Source organism: Hemicordylus capensis, chromosome 3 (assembly GCF_027244095.1).
Source record: "Hemicordylus capensis ecotype Gifberg chromosome 3, rHemCap1.1.pri, whole genome shotgun sequence".
NCBI lineage: Eukaryota > Metazoa > Chordata > Lepidosauria > Squamata > Cordylidae > Hemicordylus > Hemicordylus capensis.
This window is the reverse complement of record NC_069659.1, coordinates 311294098-311308648: the sequence shown is the minus strand read 5'-3', so window position 1 is coordinate 311308648 and position 14551 is coordinate 311294098. Positions and strand designations below refer to the sequence as shown.

The window sequence follows — 14551 nt, the reverse complement described above, 5'->3', positions numbered from 1 at the left end:
TTGTGCCTCAAAAGTTCACACATCCACCATCTTTGGTCAAGGCGGATAACATCATCACAAACTACACCATTGGGACATCTCTATGTGTCCATACAGCTGTAGAAAACTTGGTTCAACTCAGTTAAGACTGTCCACATGTTATTGCACTTGCACCTCAAAGGTTTATGTGTCCGCCATCTTGAATTGGGTTGGATGACATTGTCACAATCTACACCGTTGAGGTGTCCCTGTGTGTCCCTACTAGTGGTGTGCACGGAACCACATAGGTGCGGTCCGGCACTGGGGGGGTCTAGCTTTAAGGGCGGTGGGTAGTACTTACCCCTCCCACCGCTCTTCCCCCTCCAGTGCTGCAGTTAAAAGTGAAGTTTGGGGGGCGGCAGCATTCCTCCCTGCCACCCCTGCCCCCGTCGTTGCCTGGAAGTTGTTTAAAATACCAGGACGCGGGCGCCGTTGCAGCACGCGGGCGCCCATCGCTGCCGTGCGTGCGCACTGCACACGTCACACGCACGCTGCATATGATGTGTGTGGCGTGCGCGCACGGCAGCAATGGGTGCATGCGCACCGCATGCGTCCTGGTATTTTAAACAACTTCCAGGCAACGACGGGGGCAGGGGTGGCAGGGAGGAATGCTGCCGCCCCCCAAACTTCACTTTTAACAGCAGCGCTGGAGGGGGAAGAGTGGCGGGAGGGGTAAGTACTACCACCCCGCCCTTAAAGCTAGACCCCCCCAGTGCCGGACCGCCGGACCAGCCAGGTTCCAAACCGGTTCGGAGGCCTCTAACATGGCCTCTGGACCGGTTCGTGCACACCACTAGTCCCTACAGCTGTAGCAGATTTGGTTCAAATAGGTTAAGTTTCACAAGTTAGCCCACCTGCAACTCCAAGGTTTATGTGTCTGCCATCATGGATTGGGGTGGATGACATCACAAACTACACAATTAAGGTGTCCCTATGTGTCATTCACTGCAACTGTAACCAATTTGGTTCAAATGGGTTAGAAAGGCCACAAATAACCCCGCTTGTGCCTCAGGTGTTCACGTGGCTGCCATCTTGAATTGGAGTGGATAATATCATCACACACCATACCATTTGGGCATCCCTACGTGTCCCTATAGCTGTAGCATATTTGGTTCAAATAGGTTAAGCGGTTCACAAGTTAGCCCACTTGCGCCTCAAACATTTATGCGTCTGCCATCTTGGATTGGGGTGGATGACATCACAAACTACACCATTGAGGTGTCCCTATGTGTCCCTACAATTGTACCTGATTTGGTTCATATTGGTCCAGGTGTTGCGAAGTTGATAGAGGGGGACACATGGACACACACTCAGAATGCCGGGTGATCTCATAAGCCTACTGGAAAGTAGGCTGAAAATAAATGGTAAGTAACGGGTTCACAGTCAAAAGAGAAATACAAGGTAGGCACCAGCAACAACCACTGGAGAGCTGTGCTGGAGTTGGATAGGGACAGTTGCTTCCCCTGCCCCCTCACTAAACATAAATCTCTTTCTGCTGAGACACAGAAGATAAAGTGAATTTAAAACAGAGAGGAAAGGATAGGACTAAGCACACTCATAGTGAGAAAACCCACCAGTCTCCTAACCAAGAGGAAAGCAGTGTTGATCTTGCATATCAGAAGAGTGTTTGTTTTTTTGGCAAGGGTCAGTGGCTGGGTGAGAAATAAAGCCACAGTAGATACAGGCGATTGCGAAGTTTATGTTCTTCATTGCTAAATTAAAACTTTAGAAAACACAGTGCTGTAAGTGTAACAATGATGAGCAAGTATTTGAATGCAAATTAGACAAATTAAGCAACTACACATGAAACAACAGTTGATTTAAAGCTGCTCTGCACAGAAAACCTCTATTGTTTCTTCTTATTAAGAAGCTTTCTCTATTTAAGCTTCTTTTGTAATAAATCTGAAGCTCTGAATAAGAAGTTAGCAGCCAAGCTTGTCTAAAAGCAGACATTAAGCCACTGGCTCTATGTTTAACATCATTCTAGATGTGTTTGAACTTTTCTCTGGTCACAATTGAAAGCTTGGAAAGGGTGGAACCCTATAGGACACCAAGAAAATTGCTATTTTGTGCCTAATATAACAGCAGCCTTCTGGATCAGGCCCAAGGCCTATCTAGCATCCTAGACAGGATGCTATCCAGCATCCTATTTCACACAGTGACCCACCAGGTGCCTCTAAGAAGCCCACCAGAACTGTATGCAGCATTCCAAATGGGGCAGCACCATAGATTTGTATAAGGACATTATAATGTTAGCATTTTTATTTTCAATCCCCTTCCCAATGATACCTCACATGGAATTTGCCTTTTTCACAGCTGCCATGCACTGAGACAACACTATGAATGAGCTGTCTACCATGACCCCAAGATCTCTCTCCTGATCAGTCACCGACCTCTCAGACCCCATCAGTGTATATGTGAAGCTGGGGTTTTTTTGCTCCAATGTGCATCATTTTACACTTGCCAACATTGATTCGCATCTGCCATTTTCTCACCCACTCAGGTGCGATCCTTTCGGAACTCCTCACAATCTGTTGTGGATTTCCCTACCCTACATATTTTATTGTCATCTGCAAATTTGGCCACTTTGCTGCTTACCCTAACTTCTAGCTCACGTATGAACAAGTTAAAGAGCACTGGTCACAGTACAGATCCCCAGGGATCTTCTTACTTCTCTCCATTGTAAAAACTGTCCATTTATTCCTACCTTGTTTCCCATCCTTCAACCAGTTACCAGGCTTTACTACCTTTACTCCTTCAAGCGTACGTCGAGTCAACGTTGACTCCTGGCACCCACAGAGCCCTGTGGTTGTCTTTGGTAGAATACAGGAGGGGTTTACCACTGTCATCTCTTGTGCAGTATGAGATGATGCCTTTCAGCATCTTCCTATATCGCTGCTGCCCAATATAGGAAACATATCAGTGGGGATTTGAACTGGCAACCTCTGGCTTGCTAAGCAAGTCATTTCCCCGCTGCACCATGAGGTGCTTCAATTTGGGTGTAGCCACCGATAATGTCTCTCATGGCTCATTAAGTGGAGCTGGCACACAGATAAAACTTGCAGAAGGACCTTGTGGTCAATCTTAGAGATTGTGGCAGTGCACTGAGGACGTAAGGGCCTCTCAGGTATGTACGGTCCAAGCCACTTATCGTTTTATATTATAACCACTGTTTCTTCTAACAGGGATTTCCAGATGTTGTTCACTACAACTCCAAGCATCCCCAGCTACAATGGCCTTTGGCTGGGGATTATGGGAGTTGCAGTCAACAACATCTGGGAATCCCTGTTAGAGGGAACACTGATAATAATCCTAGAGAGCTTGCACTTGCCAGAACACATTCTAACATGTCATTGTCAACAAACTACCCCACTCAGGAGGCTGACCGTGTCCTGCATCAGTTGAGGCTTCTATACAGCCACCAAAGACAGATCTAATGCAAATTAGTGCAATCCAGCCTTACAGTACACAGGCTGGAATTACTGCCAACAGGTCTAAAATAAAGAAGTCATTCACACAAGCGAATACAGTGTTCTACCCAGGTTTGGGAGCTGTGTGTGCTCCCATTTTTTGGTTGTGTGGGTGCAAACCACTAGGCAGGAGGAGGAAGAAGTGACTGTGTGGAAGCAAGGCAGGAGGAAGAGCTGGGTAGCTTTTACTCCTGCCTAGTTTGCACCCACACAACTGAAAACTGGGAGCACACACAGCTCCCTAATCTGGGTACAACACTGTTTTCGCTTGTGTGAATGACACTGAATATTTCAATCTCCTTACAAAAAGATATAGTGAAAACACGTCTAGCCACAGCCCTGGTGGAGGCAGGAGAAAGATCAGAAGGCATCAGTGAGAACAAGATTTCATATCTCACTGATCCATTCAGATATTAATCTTCCATCTCTCCCTCCCAGCTGGCTCCTAAATATTTCCAAACAGCGTTGCAGCCCTGCAAATGCCCTATAATTCTATATATTTACTATATAACTGAAAATGTTAAGATGCTTTTCAGTTGTACATGCACATGTATTCTAAAGACAGAGCAGTTCATTCACTTAAATTGCATACACCCCACACACTCAAAATAGTTACTACTTCAGAATGAAATTTTTCCTATCATTATGAAGCAAAACAAGAAACTGTGGGTTATGAGCAGTGTTCCCTCTAAGGTGTGTGTGTTCACAAGTTTTCTGGTGTCTGCTCAGTTAATTTTAGATCCCACTCAGGTTGAATCAGGAAGGCCCCTCTCTGAATGCACATGCGCACAGGCAGCCTAGCTACTGCCACCCAGAACAAAACTCATTCCACACACAGATGAAAAAAATTAGAGAGAACACTGGTTATGAGACTATGCATGTGGTCGCTCAGAAAATGTATTTAAAAATGAGCAATAAACCACACATTATCTATAGTTTGCAAGTAGGGGATGAGCCCAAAGCGTTTCAGCATGGAGTGAGGGGTTCCCTTAAGAGGAGGTGGGAAGGTCCTACCCACCCATCCTCCAAGCCGCCGCCGCTGCCCCACAGCTGTTCACACGGACATACCCCCTGCAAGCAGCAGCCTGTGTTGCTTGCCCCTTTAAAACGCCATGCCACAGCGATGGAATGCACCTCCCAGTATCCCTCGCAGGACATCAACGCCATTTGCAGGGCCAGCAACAACATGCTGGCCCTGCAAATGGCATCGATCCCCCACAAATGGCGCTAACGCCATTTGCATGCTGATGCCACATGGGGGATGCTGGGAGACACATCCTACCACCGCAGTGTGGCATTTTAAAGGGGCAAGCGGCACAAGCTGCCACTTGCAGGAGGTCTTTCCATGTGGACAATGCCGAGGCAGGGTGGCGCGGGACAGTGGGGGTTTGTAGGATGGGCAGGTAGAACCTTCCCACTTCCTCTTAAAGGAACCCCTCGCCACCCTTGGATGTGCACTGAAGCAAACTCAGTGTAACTTTTAACAGAATCTTAGTTTAGACCTCTAAAGTTTACCCGGCTATATTCAAGAGACAGGGTTTGGAGATCAGAGAAGGAAGAGAAGAATGGGGCTGATAGTGAGGAGTCTGAGCAGGTGAGAAAGGGGAGACAAGGTTCAGCAGAGAAGCAAGCCGCTTTAGTAAGGACTTGAAGGTTGAGTCTAAAGCATGAGAGCAAGAGATAGCCAATTCACAGTTAGGAAATAGAGTGCTCTGGCTATAACAGAAGAAACAGGTTTATCAGAAGCATTCTGGAAAAAATGAAGAGGAAAACCACAGCAGGCAAAAAGGAGGTATATTTATATACCTCTTTTCAGCAAAAGTTCTAAAAATGGTTTACATGGAAAAATAAATCATAAATAAGATGGTTCTCTCTCCCAGAAGAGCTCATAATCTTAAAAGAAACATAAGACAGACATCCACAACAAGCACTGGAGAAACACTGTGCTGGGGGTGGATAGGGTCAGTTGCTCTCTCCTGGCTAAATACAAGAGAATCAGCACTTTGAAAGGTAGCACAGCTCACTTAGCAGGTTCCAGAAGTTAGTGTTCAGAGCAGGATTTTTAAAAATTAATTAAAAGTCTAATCCTATATTGTGTGTGTGTGTGCACCCGTGCACCACTTCAACAAGTTGTGAAACCTTTTTCACCCTTCTATAGGAAAGCAAGAAGTTTACTACCCTGTTTGCCTGTGTAGAGAAAGTTAAAAGACAGACAAAGGGGGCAGACACTACAAGAGGTTTTTTTGTGGGTACTAAAGCTTCAAGAGAAACATTTAAATGGGACAGCTTGGTAACTGCTTCCTCCTGGTCCCTCCCAATCCACCCCGACACCAAGATCCATAGAAGTATATAATTTTACAGGTTAAGCTCTATCACCTCATAGATCTATAATTATTACTTAGTATACTTATAACATTTAAAAGCAGGCCTTGACCTTTTTATTTTTTTTATTTAGAAGCCAGCACAAAAATGTAGGAGTCAGACAAGGGATTTCAGATCAAGATTTTAAATTACTTTTGGCACACTTACCCTGGATTTAACAGATGAATTGCTACAAGTTCCAACCAGCAAGCGTATCTGTTGGACACATTAATTCCCATGATGTTGCTGGTCCCTCCTGGGTGATAATGGTTGTTAAGAACTTTCAAAGCAAACAGTACTCCTAAATCAAAATAAAGCAGAAGAGTCACAACAGGCCCATTTTAATAGGTAGTATGAAAAGCAAAGGACTACAAATAGAGGCTGTGCCAGTCTTATTAGGCTGTTATGAATTATCCATCTTGTTTTCTTGCCAAGTAGGACAAAAAAGTCAGTCTAGTATTTTCCTGTCAACAACTTACCACAAGACTATTTGTTCCTATGCAGTTTACAGTGGCAGAGAAATATGAATATCCAGCTTTTTTTAAAAAAAACATTTTGGTACCATTTGAAATCTATCTCTTACTTGAAATAATTTCAACTTAGTGGCTGAGATCCTGACAAAGAGTATGCATAAGGAGTCTCTGCGAGGATGATCTGGGAGCCCCCAGGGCTCCTAGGTAAGTGCTGCTGAGCCAGAGGGCTAAGACTAGGGTTGCCAATTGTCCCTCATTGCGTGGGATGTCCCTGTGTCCTGCAGGGAAATGCTTGTCAATTTCTTCCACTTTTTGACTTTTTAAAAACTTTGACCTTAAAAAAAAAAAAAAAATTCGGTGCTAAGAGCTCTGCCCGCCTCCCAAACTATGACAGATGAAGTCAGGGCTGGCGGGCTGGAGACAGGTGGGAGAGAAGGCGGCAAAAGAGCTCCTCATCCAGACCCACCTTCCTCCCAAATGAGGCAGATCAGCCTGATTTCAGGCCTCTGCACAAGCGTACGCCTGTCTCCAGTGCGCCAGCCCCAACTTCACCTGCCATAGTTTGGGAGGCAGGTGGAGCTCTCACCGCAGCGGCAGCCACCCACCACCACCACCAGGTAAGTGTGCCTGGCGGCAGCTGGCTCCAAGTAGCCTGCCTGCGCCCTTGCCACCTAGGGCCAAGTCCCACCCCTAGGTGGCCCCCCTTGCCCCAGTGTCCTAATTTTGGCGAATGCAATGTTGGCAACCCTAGCTAAGCCTTCTGAGTACTGCTCATGATCCAGAAGAACTGCATAATATAGGATAACAAGGGTACTCAGACATACAGCCTAACCCAGGCTACGGCAGCCTGGGTTAGGCTGCCGGGAGCGAGGTCATTCCCAGCCCTGCCCCTGTGACAAGCCCCACTTTTTAACCTGACATTTAGCAATCATCTGGGCAACCTCACCCTGCTGCCATTTCAAGCAACAAGCCAGGAGAGAGGAGCAGCCATGCAAAGTGCAATGGCTACTCTAACAAAAACAGCCACTATGCTTGTGTCCCAAGGCACCCTGGGAGGTGGGAGGGGAAAGTCCTCCCACTCCCAGCATTTCCCTCCACTGCAACACTGCTTGTGTGGATGTGTGGTGCAGCGGAGGGGAGAATGGCAGCAGTTCAGAACTCCGGACTTGCCCACAGCCCGCCCACCCTCCCTCCCCCGCCCAGCGAGGTTACATGAAAGACCTCAACATGTCACTGAGCAGCATGGCTTGAGCAGCACTCATATCTTAGCCCTCTTGTGCAACAGCATGTGTACAGGAGGATTGGAGTTGCATGTGAGCTTCCAGGGCATCCCTGCAGAGCCTCTTTACACACATGCTTTGTTTGTCAGAATTTCAGCTACTGAGCAACACACACAGGTTTTCTTACCCTGGAACAAGGACTCTTATGTAAAGTTGCCTTACTCTGGAATAAGAGTTCTTGTTCCAGAGTAAGAAAACCTGTTTATGTCGCCCAGTAGCTGATATTCTGAAAAACTAAGCACATCGTCACCTACTAAAAACAAATTAAGTACTATTACTTAATAAGTACTATTAGTTACCCCTGTTAACTGGGCAAAAGAGGCACTTTTTACCGTGGTGATTCTCTTTATTTAGCAGAGGGAGAGTAACTGGCTCTATCCACCCCCAGCACAGTACCTCCAGTGACTGTTGCTGGTGTCTATCTTATGTTTCTTTTAGATTGTGAGCCCTTTGGGGACAGGGTTCCATCTTATTTATTTATTATTTCTCTGTGTAAACCACCCTAAGCCATTTTTGGAAGGGCAGTATAGAAATTGAATTATTATTATTATTATTATTATTATTATTATTAATAATCTCCACTAAAATATATGGTTTTACCACTGACATCATCTCTTTAGAAATTAAGGTGTTCAAAAGTACCCTGTGCTCATCATGTCCTTCCTGAACATGATTTTAATTTCATCTTCTCCAAACGGCATTGTTGCATCTCTTCAGTAAAAACCACCATTTCCAATTAAAAGATAAGAGAAACAGAGTCTTTTACCTGAAAAACCTACAGCACAGCTGTATTTGTATCTAGGATCATCCAGAAGTTCTGCAAGTGCAAGTTCCAAAATCATATATACAACTCCAACCAGCAGTGAAAACAACATAATTATATATCCAAACCACACACTTCCAAGTCTTCTCTCCAGCTTCAGTCCTTTCCAAAGCAGGGAGACCATATTAAAATACAGATGCCAATCATCTGCATGATGAAACGGTGAAAGGTATAATCGATGCCAATCTCTCTTGTAAAGAGCCTCGTCAACACTGATGCATGCTCTGTCCAGTCGTTTCAGGGGTTGTAAGAAGAGAAAAACATTCACTGCCAATGTTGCAAGTGTGACTGGGGGAATGTTACTAAACCCAACTTGATGAACTTGGGAAAGTAGTAGAAGTAGTCCAGCATTTAATCCTTTCTGTCTTCGCCGCATAGTTGCTACTTTTATTTCAAGAAAATGTAACTTCTGGCTGAAATCCAGAAAGAGGCACATTTTAAAAATACAGAAAAACAACTAATATGCTCATAACTATAATAAAATTTTCAGCACACTAATGTCAATAACAAAACACAAAATGGATAGTGCTTCTTATTCCATAGGTTTTCCTTTCTACACTCATAGCAAAGCAAAATGGAATTTTAACAATCCACCACATATATACAGTGGTGGCATTTGCAATTATGTGGAAAAACCCAATACCTTTTATTCCAGAAAACAAATGAAAATGAAAAGCCCTTCTTGATGGCCACTGCTATTTGTTAATTATTTTTTATTACAATACAAATTGACTAATATGAATAATAATCCAAATTAAACCATCACACCTTCTTCCTGAGACTGCAGTTCTATGCACATCACTTACTCTGAACCCTGTGGGACTTGCATTCAGGTAAACACAAATAAGACTGGGAACCACATTAACCTACAAACTTGCTTTATGTGCCACTGAAATCAATGGGGGCTAGAGCAATTTACTACTATTAGAGGCCTAATACTTTTAGCATCACAGAAATGCCACTTATCGGGGCCATCTCCACATTACATGCAAATTTACACTTTATGTGTTAGTGTGGGAGGAGTTGTTTTGTTCATTAAAAAAAGAAAGAAAAACACTTGGAGGATTGGGAGCAGAAAAGCAGGGGAACTTATCCTGTCAGCTGTTTCTCCATTCCAAGCTGGCCTGTCCCCAATTTGCTTCCCCACCACTGGGTACAAAACATGGCACATAAACATTTTTTGACCCTTTCAGGATAGGAAGTCAGCTTGGGGAACAATTTGGAGCAGAGAAGCTACATGAGAAAAGGGTTATGCACTCCTCCCCAAGCTTCTCCAAATAATCCAGCATTGGGACTTTAATACAGATGCTAGTATGTAAGGCATTGTTAGTCTTTGTAACAAAACACGTACTGGAAAGAAAGCAAAGCCATTCTTCTAGAACACCTCTCTGGAGTTTTTGGAATGCAATGCATTTCAAACACAGCTACTTAAAACATTCTTTCTCCAACCTCTGCTTTGTTTATTAAAAGGTTGATGGAAGCTCTAGACAATGAAGGATTTATTCTGTTTCTTCGAATGATTTCCTGAACATGCCACAGCTTTCAAACTATACAGATTTACAGAATAATCTTGAAGCGGGTATTTGTCTTTAATGCAAGACTGCCACATGCCTACATTTTTTGTCACCTACACAATATAAATGTTTGTAGCTACACATTCTAGGAATTTGACTGTTTTGCCCCACGCTAATGAAAGCTTTTTTAAAAGATGTATGTTTAAACCGGACAGTACTCCTTCCTTCCTTCGGCAAAACAAGACCGTTTGCAAGCGGAAGAGCAGCGTGTGAAGAAAATTACCAAGCAGAAGAAATGGAAAAAAGAGACACCCAAGTGTCTAAGCACTAGAAAAGATGGACTAGAGCCAACTCTATCTTACTCAGAATCGGGGCTAATTTAGCAAACACTCCCAAGAGACAGAATATGAATATAGGCGACCTGGAGTTAAGAACAGGTGAGGAAAAAAATGTTATGCGGGCAACTGGAGTACAAAACAGACCCGTCCACCTGCCCCGTCCGTCAGTCCTTCGCCCCACCCCCAGCTGCGCTGCGCAGTTCCTGGGTCTCCTTCGCGCGCTGCTGTAATGACGCGACAGAAGGTAGGACGGACCCTTCAGAACCCGGATGTCTCGCGAGTACAAGAGAGACTCAAGCAGCCACGTGCGCCGTGCTATTTATAGCCGAGGCAGCGCAAGGCGCCGCGCAGTATGCCGAAGTGGGTGGAATAGGCAAGCGCAACGTGTTTGTTTTTGCGGCGTTGTCTTGTAATTCATTCACCAATGTATGACTCCATTTTTTTTCTTTCGAGGTGGGGGTTTGTCAAAAATAATTCGTTAAAGGAAGCAGGAGCTAGGGTCTGGATCTGGGATCTGTCCAGGCTAACTTTTGCCGGCAAACGGCAGTTCATCCAAGGGAAGGGTTTTTGATTGGCCGTGCCTGTGGGAATTCCCGGTCTAGAAAAGTCGAGCTGGCTTCTTGCTCTTCCGTTGTTTTCAAACAGAAATTGAAAACCTCTTTGTTTCAAGAGGCTTTTAATGCTCTACATTATGCTGTGTTATTTAATAAGATGCCTTCGTGATGTACTTCAAATTCTACTTTAATTCGTCGTAATAGTAATTCCTTTCATGTGATTTTAAAAATGAAAAGTGTAGAATGATAAATGAATAATTTTTTGTTGGGGGCACATGAGCCATGAAAGATGCTGATGTCTGCATTTATGACCCTTTATGCAAGAAGACCCCATGGTTCATGCATACCAGTATATGCACAGTGATGATATAAGGGAGAGAGTGATGTACAGTACAGTGATGTACTGAGATTTCCTAATGCAGCCCACCCTGTAACTCATAAGCCCTATTCACATGTTATGTTCAACACTCATACAAGTTTACAGTGTACACAGGCACAGTTATTCACATGTTGAATGGAGGTACAGTAGTACACTTCCTATTTGTATCATGTATTTGAGGGGCATGTACCCAGGTTAACTTTTAAGATGAACACAGGTCCTTCTGTACACTTGTATAACATAATGTCTGAATAGGACTATAAGTATAGGAGAATGCCAGAAACCTCAGCATTGCCTAGAGACTGGTGTGCTTTGTATTATGCAAGAATTGGAAGAAAAAAAACAAATATTGGCAGAAGTTATTGCTAAATACTCCTTGGTAGTGGCTAGAGTGCTGGACTAGGACTGGGAAGACCGGAGTTCAAATCCCCATTCCGCCATGATACTTGCTGGGTGACTGGGCCAGTCACTTCTCTTTCAGCCTAACCTACTTCACAAGGTTGTTGTGAGGAGAAATTTAAGTATGCAGTACACTGCTCTGGGCTCTTTGGAGGAAGAGCGGGATATAAATGTAAATTAAATAAATAAATACAGACCAGAAGCACCAGTAAGACACAAACTACAATTCTATTATGCACACTTACCTAGAAGTAAGGCTCATTGAACATAGTGGGACTTACTTTTAAATAAATGCACTGTTAGGCTAGGAAGAAGCTCATTATCCCCTGCTAACTTGGCAAAGGAGCACCTTTTAACATGGTGATTCTCTTTATTTAACAGGGGGAGAATAACTGGCCCTATCCACCCCCAGCACAGTACTTCCAGTGACTGTTGCTGATGTCTGTCTTGTCTCTTTTTAGATTGTGAGCACTTTGGGGACAGGGAGACATCTTATTTGTTATTTGTTATTTCTCTGTGTAAACCGCCCTGAGCCATTTTTGGAAGGGTGGTATAGAAATTGAATAAATAATAAATTATTATTATTATTATATTTTCAAGGTGTAAAAGCTATGTGTGTTATAGTGTTGGGGCCCATGTACCCCAGCCTTAGACTTAAAAGGTACCAACCCAGAAGTATGTGGAATACAGGCCTGTGTCTGATTTCATTTTATATTAAGAGTTCAATTAATGCCTGGGCTCAGGGTGAATTGACACCCCAGATCTCAACTGGTCTGTGAGGGAAGAGGCGATCCAGCATTGTATTGTGAAATGGGAACTCAAGGAAGCACACAAGTCAGGCCCGAACAATCCAAATGCTAAAATGTGACTCACTACCAGATAATGTCTGTGGAAGTGGCCAGAGGCTGATCTCCCCTCTCCTGTTGCAAGAAGTCAGCGTTAATCCTTGTTAATGATTAACTCAATTGTTCTCTATAGAAATTCAACATAGGTAGATGCATACAAAGAAAACACCTATAGACTATAATTCTTACCTTACTAATAGGCTTGTGCCTGAAACGTTTCGGCGGCCATTGAAAAGGCCGCCGAAACATTTCGGGTGTGGGGGCAGATTTGGCGCCGGCGGGGGTAGGGCTTTAAGGGCGGGGGAGAGTGTACTCACCCCCCGCCGCGTTTCCCCTGCCAGTGCTCTCCGAATTTGAAGCCCCTCGGGGCGGCAGCGTTCCTCCCTGCCGCCCCGTTCCCCCCGTCAGCCGGAAGTGGCCGGAAGTCCCGAGCGCGTGCGCACGGTGGGCGGGCGGGCGCACGCGCACGACGGGCACACGTGCGCTCGGGACTTCCGGCCACTTCCGGCCAACGGGGGGAACGGGGCGGCAGGGAGGAACGCTGCCGCCCTGAGGGGCTTCAAATTCGGAGAGCACCGGCGGGAGAAACGCAGCCGGGGGGGTGAGTACACTCTCCCCCCCCTTAAAGCCCTACCCCCGCTGGCACCGATAATTTTTCGTGCACATCCCTACTTACTAACACCTTTTGGGGACAGGCTGGCAAATCTGGGAAGATGCCCATTTTCAGCTCAGAGATGCAGATTTGCTTTGGGCAATGTCCCCCCCCCCCAAGCGCACAGTTTACAGAAGATGAGATTCAGATCTCTCTGGACTGGCCAATATCCTGAATAATTAAGACATTGTCCAGAAGGTAACAGCATTGTCACCACTTTTTGGGGACCCAGGAAAAGATGAGATTTGAATAGATCAAAGGAAAATAAAACTATAAAGAATGAGGCTACTGGACAGAGAGTTAGCAATCTTGTGCCTACATGCAAGATCTACTCACAAGCAATCCCAGAGTTTGCTGCTAAGCCGCAGGGCAACAAGCAGGAACTCTGTCCATGGACAGGAGCTGTCTGTGACTTCTACTGCGCAGTGAGAAGTCAAGACTTCCCCAGCCATGGTGCTCTGACTCTCAGCCGTGATCTGAGCAAACTGCAAAAGCTCCTGTCTCCATCCAAGAGCCTCGCTCCTTCAGCTGAAGAGATCCACCGCTCTCAAGTCTCTGGTCCTGGTAATATGCTGCCCCTACAAGCCTTGGATCCCTCCATCTTTTCCCCTCCTTCTCCACCCCCCCTTTTCCTCTACTAATTCCTGATCTCCCCAAACCATGGAAGCCCTCAGCCTTCCTTACCCCCCCCCCTTTTTCCGTCTGTATCTGAATTGTATTAGGCTCTAGGAAGATTTAATACACACATATATGGTAGTTAGGAACACTGGTTGAACATTGGTGCTGGCTAGGATGTTCTGTTTAAAATACTGTTACAGTGGTCCCTCAACTTACGAACTACTCGACATCCGAATTTTTCGACTTACGAACGAAAAAAGTGGCCGCACGCTTACGAATTTTTCGACATCCGAACAGAAAACCGTTGGCAGTTTTAGATGCGGTTTCCTCGACTTACAAATTTTAGATGCGGTTTCCTCGACTTACGAATTTTTGTGAACGATCTCAGTGAGGATCAGGCTGCAGCCCAGGAAGCTGTGGAGCACTTTGATAATGTGGTCGTTGCCCCATGGCGAGCAATGCTCCACAAGAGACAGAGGCAGCAGACCATGTGGTGAAGCAGGCAAGGCAGGAGGAAGAACCTTGCTGTTCTTCCCAGTTGTCACCCTCTGCCTCCTCTTCCCAGAAATGATTTTTTTGGTTTGAAAATTAAAAAGTTCATTGCTGTTTGCAGTTTACATTTCCTGTTTTTCCTGTTCCCAAGTTGAGGTGTGTGGTGTAAAGAAATGTAACCTGAGGGTGAGGCATGTTCCTTCGAAGAGTGCCTGCCTTAGAATTGCACACAAGTGTCCTTAACATGTTCCCAAGTTGAGATGTGTGGTGTAAAGAAAGAGGCATGCTCCTTCGAAGAGTGCCTGCCTTAGAATTGCACACAAGTGTCCTTAACA

At 45.1% G+C, this 14551-nt stretch overlaps 1 protein-coding gene across 4 annotated transcripts in view; it reads right to left on the bottom strand.

Annotated features, from left to right (window-relative positions):
* RHBDD1 (rhomboid domain containing 1) overlaps nt 1-10557 on the bottom strand; it is a 41635-nt gene extending 31078 nt beyond the window's left edge. The window contains exons 1-3 of one of the 4 annotated variants that reach the window (XM_053313229.1): nt 10422-10557; nt 8369-8838; nt 6018-6150 (exon numbers count right to left, since the gene is read on the bottom strand). In XM_053313229.1, coding sequence (XP_053169204.1) covers nt 6018-6150; nt 8369-8801 — 566 coding nt within the window. In that variant the 5' untranslated portion in view covers nt 8802-8838; nt 10422-10557. Of the gene's footprint in view, nt 1-6017; nt 6151-8368; nt 8839-9776; nt 10278-10301 lie in introns of those variants that run through there. The other 3 variants (XM_053313231.1, XM_053313228.1, XM_053313227.1) reach the window with 3 other exon arrangements.
* Between the last annotated feature and the right edge of the window lie 3994 nt (nt 10558-14551).